Source organism: Gymnogyps californianus, chromosome 20 (genome assembly GCF_018139145.2).
Source record: "Gymnogyps californianus isolate 813 chromosome 20, ASM1813914v2, whole genome shotgun sequence".
Taxonomy (NCBI): Eukaryota; Metazoa; Chordata; class Aves; order Accipitriformes; family Cathartidae; genus Gymnogyps; species Gymnogyps californianus.
The window spans coordinates 8,433,838-8,439,624 of NC_059490.1; the positions used below are offsets into that span (position 1 = coordinate 8,433,838).

The window sequence follows — 5,787 nt, forward strand, 5'->3', positions numbered from 1 at the left end:
AAAAAATTCCTTGTATTTGAATGTATATGTACTTTTAATTTCAGAAGTTAATTCAGTATTTTTACAGCACTTAAAATAAGTAGAGAATATAACTTTTACTTAAAAAATGTAATCATTGGGGCCCTTAATCTGCAAAGAGCAATTGCAAGTTACTTGTGTACCTGTGGATCTTCTAAATTCAGTACAACTGCTTGCACGTTTTAGGCTTGTGTCTGAAGTGATGCATGTCACTGGGTATACGGAGAGTTAAGAGAAACTGCCATAAAATCACATAAAATTTGGATGTGTTTACAACATGAATTAATATCTACTTTGTCTGCTTATCTAGCTTCCATACAGCAAATTTGGAGTAATCAATACATTGTTGCCTATTAAGATACAGCAAAGAAATGAAAAGGATTTTAGCTGACACTTCAACACGCAGCACAGCAGGTACCACCCATTCTTTTGTGCCTTACCATTCATACCTCATTATCATTATGCTTATATATATATATATACACACACCCATGCAGTATTCATACAGGATATACAGTATTCAGTCCTAGACCCCCATTTCCTGAGTGGACTTGCATGGCTTATTTGTTTTATTGCAGCACAGGGCAAGATTTTGAATGGAGTCAGGGGGCTGGTCACTAAGGGAAATGTTTCATTCATGGGATTATGTGCAGAACAGAGAGCTGGGAACATAAATTCTGGGAGGCAATGACTGATCTGTTATGTGTTTATGAAATGTAATTCCTATGGGTGATGTAAAGTAATTAAGTAATTTTATTTACGTATTTTAAGTTTAGATTGTGTATCCTTTTGCTATTGCTATAGTATTATTTGAATTTTAATTTTAGGTTGTCTGCCTGTACCTCTGTTCAATCAGAAAAAAAGAAATAGACAGCCCCTCACTTCAAATCCACTTAAAAATGAGCCAGGCACCAGTTCTGGGATGTGTACTTACGACTTTTCTCCCACATCATTCGGTAAATAAGATATATTTTATTTTTTTAATGCCTCTAAATCCAAATAAACCTTAACTTTATGACTGTACTTTATTAAGTTAGACATTGTCTTTATCAAGAACTATATGCATCCTTTATGTTTATTTCTGAAAAGTTCATTATGTAAAAAATGTCCTCCAGGAAATTTCTTTCTCCTCTATACAATTGAGCTTTTTATACTTTGTGCCTAGAGGGAGTTTGACTCTGTGTGTTAGAGACTGAAGTAGCCCCGGCATTTAAATAGAGTCTCTTGAAACTCTGACCTTTTGTTTTCAGTTGATTTCAATCAACATTCAAGTCCTGTGTTACAAGAAGAAACATTTATAAGATGTCTTTCTTGTAATTCAGAAGAGAACTTCTGTTCTTCAAATTCTGCTTGGAAAGAATGATGCAGAATTCTGCCTTTAGTACTTTCTTTGTATTTTACTTATAATAAAGTGAAAAAGTTTACTTGTAATAAAGTAAAAGTCTCTGTGCTAATAAGTCTAATGTCTGTAACTTAACCATTGTCTAGAGAAGCAACCTACTTGTTAGAAGTTGCCTTATAATTACAGATATCAAAAGATCACATTCCCCCCTTTTTTTTTTCCTTCTCCTTCCTGTGTGAGACTATTTGTGGAACATTAAGCTGATAAAGAGTAGGAGCCCTAAGTAGACCTACTACCTTTCAATCTTTTTGGTTTGTATCCATATTCAATCCTTTGTCTTTTGAGAATTAGGCTGGGGAACTGCAAACCCAGAAGTGGCTGAATTACAGAAAGCAGCAAACAATGGGTATGTAAAAGCATATTATTTGGTGCTTATTGATTTTTATTTGGGTACTAATTGTTTCACAAACTATGATCCATGTGTCTGTCTTACAATAAAGCTGCGACTATGTCACTGATACTTTAAACTTATCTTTGAAAGCCGAACAGAACATCAGATGGCTCCTTCCCTTATGAAACCACCAAATGCATCAAAGTCTAATTTAGCAAATGCTGGAAAAAACTTGTATGCCTGCAGGTTGGTGAAGTCTTTAATATTTATTATCCTTCCTTAACCAAAATTATTCTCATGTGAAAATATATCTTACATTATTCCATATTCTTGTAGCATTCAGAGAGACCCTTTTAATTCTCAGATCATCGCTGTAGTCCTCAACTCCATTGTGCTTATGAGCCAAAACCCACTGAAATGAAGTCTCTTTCCAGTGTACCTAATGAGGCCTGTTAATTAGACCTCATATCTAGCCTTATTATCAGGCCTAAAATTCAGTCTTACCATAAAAGTTGGTTCAATTTTGCTGGTCTTAGATCTAATCTTTTGAGATTCCCCTTTACTTGAAGTTTTGCCTACTTTCAAACCAAATTTATCAATAGACTCAAATAAGTTTCTATCAGTGTACATTAGGGCAATTTTATATCAAAACATTTAATCAAAACTGAATGTAATTGTGAACTCTGTGCTTTTATAAACCACGGAAAAGCTTACAGATTCAGATGCCTAGAGCTGGCAGGAAAACTTCCAGCAATGTTATAATTGTCCTTTTTCACTCTTGCCTTCCTCCTATTCCTTTCCAATGGCAAAAAGAGAGTGAATGTTTCCAACAAGTGCCTTCAAAGGCAAAATGGAATGGAGGTGGAAGGAATTTCTGAGACAGCTTTATAAAATGAAGGGTGTTAGAAATAATAAGGTCAGCACTAGAGTTTGTTGTAAAATGACTTCTTCGGTGATGGTGGTAGAAGAATTTGGAAATATCACTGCCAGAAGAAACTTTGCTTATTTTATTTTAGAGTTATGGAAAAGATGTGAATCTTAGGTCAGGAAGGATCCTTTATACAGGGCAGGACAATAATTAAGCAAGCTTTTAATGCCCATTGAATTCCGCTGGATTTAAGCAGAGGTGTGATCACTGCCCTGTATATGGATCGATTTAAGTGTATACTCAAGTGCTTTGAGTCTGAATATTTAACAGATGTTTTTAAAGCTAAAACAACAATACATAGGTTGCTTTTATATACTTTAATTACATATCTGAGTATTGAGAATAGATATTGTGATACTGAACTATGTCTAACATTGTACTGCAGGGCAGAAGAGAAGGCTCCCAGTACTAAAGTTTGGAACAGAAATGAGTATACTCCTTTAAGTAACACAACAGATTCAAGATCTGATAGTGGAATTACTCAAAAGTTTGAGAGCCTTTCAAATAGTTTGAAAACTGTTCAGCAGCAAAAAAACCCTGATAACCATAATTCATCTCAGCATATCAAAACAACAGAAACCAGCCGAACATATACATCTAAAGGACAATGGCCAGTGAAACCTAACACTGTTTCAAGAAGTCTGCAGGATCATAGTCCGGCATATAAGTTTAAGCACAATATTCAGCAAAATAAAATGAATGGAAAACAATTTGATTGTGTTCCAGAAGACAAAAGTCAGGTAAACTTATGGAGAGAGCTAATAGGAAGATACAATGAAGAAAACAGTAAAGAAAAAGAAAATGGAGGAAAGATGAGGCTTTCATCAGTTCTAGCTGCCTTAGTAAACCCTTAAGTTTCTGAAAATTTAGAATTGAGATTTTCGTACTATAATAACCTACAATCCTCAGCATGATCATCTAAATTGGCAGGGAGTTGTTTGTATAGTCTGAACAAATACTCTAATTTTAATGTAAATATTGGATATTTAACATAATATATAAATGTCTATGTGCCTTTTAAAATTGTGTAAGTGTGTATCTCTAACTTGAGTTTTCATCTTCCTCTGAAAGGAAGTTTCATCATCTCAATTAAAAATTAAAGAAAAAAAGAATTCTTTGCGAATCATATCTGCAGTCATTGAAAGTATGAGGCACTGGAGTCAATATGCTTATAAAACTGCACTATTATTTGAAGTTTTAGGTAAGCATGGTAGATTGTGCTATAACTGATAATAATGGTAGGACAACAGCTAAGAGAAAATGTTACTAACTGTAGGAACAATAGCTGAAATACTTAAAACCACAAAATACTGGCATGAGCACCATCTAATTCTCCTGCTGGGAGATCCATTCAGCTATCAAAGGTGACTGAAATAGGTACAAAATTAATCATACAGTCATCCTCCAACATTTAAGCTCTTTCTATCCTGTTTCTTTTTTTTCCTTGTTTTTAGAATGTGTTACAATAAATTTTCCTATTTAAAAGGAACCTTCTGTAAAGAGCTACAGTTTTACAGTATTTTTAAATACAATTAATCTAGGAATAAATTCAAGTCTGGAGTACTTCTAAACATAGATGACTTTTAGTGTGTTTCACTTTGTGTTTTAATTGACGTTATCTGAGAAATGAACATGACAAAAGACTGAAATGACTAAACTTTAAATCAAGGTGAATAAGAACACAATGTAATGGCATCTCAAAACTATTATTTTGACAAGGCTGCAAATATTTAACGTTGATTTGCATATGAAGATCAATAAAACTCAAAGAGAATTGTGTTGTGCTCTGCTTAACAAGGGAATAACCTGTTTACAGCGGCAGTTATGAAAACCACATTTGGTCACTCAGTTTAGAGAGACATCGTATACAATTGTACTATTCAAAGACTATGTAAAGCCCATAATTTGTATTGGAACTTCCAGTGTTGTCAGCACAAGTTATCACAGAAAGCTGATGCTTACATTATATATCTTAGTGCTTTTGTGTAGTAAATGTTGTCATGGTATCTTTGTATATCATACTTAGAACTGTTCTGATGTTTACATCGTGATTTATTTTTGCTACATGGTATAGGCACACTTGATTCTGCAGTCACACCTGGACCATATGGGGCAAAGAATTTTCTTTTGAGAGATGGAAAGGAGAGTCTGCCTTGTGTGTTTTATGAAATTGTAAGTATTCTGTGTCCATACATAACACAGACACCACTAGCTATAATCCCTTTTATGAAGCTAATAATATGTTGTTCTGATAAAATAGAAAATTACTGTGTAAAAGGAAAGCTGGATGCTTATACCACATTGTTCCCAGACTGGTCTAGAGCAATAATCCAGTCACTATTTAGGCATCCTCAGACTTCTGTTTCAGCAAAAAAGGTGGGACTTTCAGTTCAGCTTCTAAGTAGTTGATAATAGCAAAAAAGCTGATGTAAATTCCTTCTGTGTTTGAAGTAGTCTTCAGAAACCAGATGTTTTGAAAGCTTTTATGTTAGGTGATATAATTTTTTTATTTGTTTATTATGCTTTTGATGAAGGACCGGGAGCTTCCAAGACTAATTAGAGGTCGAGTGCACAGGTGCATGGGAAATTATGATGCAAAAAGGAACATTTTCAAGTGTGTCTCTGTAAGACCAGCAACTATTCAAGAACAAAACACTTTCCAAGAATTTGTTAAAATTGCAGATGTTGAGATGACAGCATATGTAAAAACAATGAATGAAATTTAAAATGGTCGAAATGATTGTCCGAAACTGATTTTCACTCATGATTACCCATAAAGGCTGGACATCCTAAAGCATTTACCAAAACTAATACTGAAAATCTGATTAAATAATTGAAAAATATCACTATGCTGTGTTATCCAACAAATGTTAGTAACAATGTTTTGTTTCCATTATTACTTTTCATAGCTTGTCTTTCCTAGTTATATATGCAATAAGAGGGTTTTGTTACATAGTTGATTAGATTTTACTGGAGAAATTCTCAATTAAAATGTTTAAGTCTTGCAGGAGTGCAAGTGCCTTAGAAAAAGATCATCAATAATAATTCAAATTGCCATTGCTTTTCATTATCTTCAATTTCCAGAAATTCCTTCAATACCTATTTCAA

The 5,787-nt window shown here is 33.8% G+C and overlaps 1 protein-coding gene across 1 annotated transcript; it reads left to right on the top strand.

Annotated features, from left to right (window-relative positions):
• Positions 1 to 389: 389 nt before the first annotated feature.
• On the top strand, positions 390 to 5,405 carry SPATA22 (spermatogenesis associated 22). The gene is made up of 8 exons (XM_050909144.1): positions 390 to 432; positions 846 to 974; positions 1,712 to 1,766; positions 1,902 to 1,997; positions 3,065 to 3,419; positions 3,751 to 3,880; positions 4,754 to 4,851; positions 5,214 to 5,405. The coding sequence occupies exons 1-8, from the start codon at positions 390 to 392 to the stop codon at positions 5,403 to 5,405; spliced, it is 1,098 nt and encodes a 365-aa protein (XP_050765101.1).
• Positions 5,406 to 5,787: the final 382 nt, after the last annotated feature.

What these genes read in the sequence shown, in the direction of transcription:
- SPATA22 (XM_050909144.1), top strand. Translation starts at nt 390, where the DNA reads ATGAAAAGGATTTTAGCTGACACTTCAACACGCAGCACAGCAG. An exon ending in CAGAAAGCAGCAAACAATGG is followed by an intron (nt 1,767 to 1,901) that starts GTATGTAAAAGC and finishes TATCTTTGAAAG; the next exon opens with CCGAACAGAACATCAGATGG. An exon ending in TTCCAGAAGACAAAAGTCAG is followed by an intron (nt 3,420 to 3,750) that starts GTAAACTTATGG and finishes TTCCTCTGAAAG; the next exon opens with GAAGTTTCATCATCTCAATT.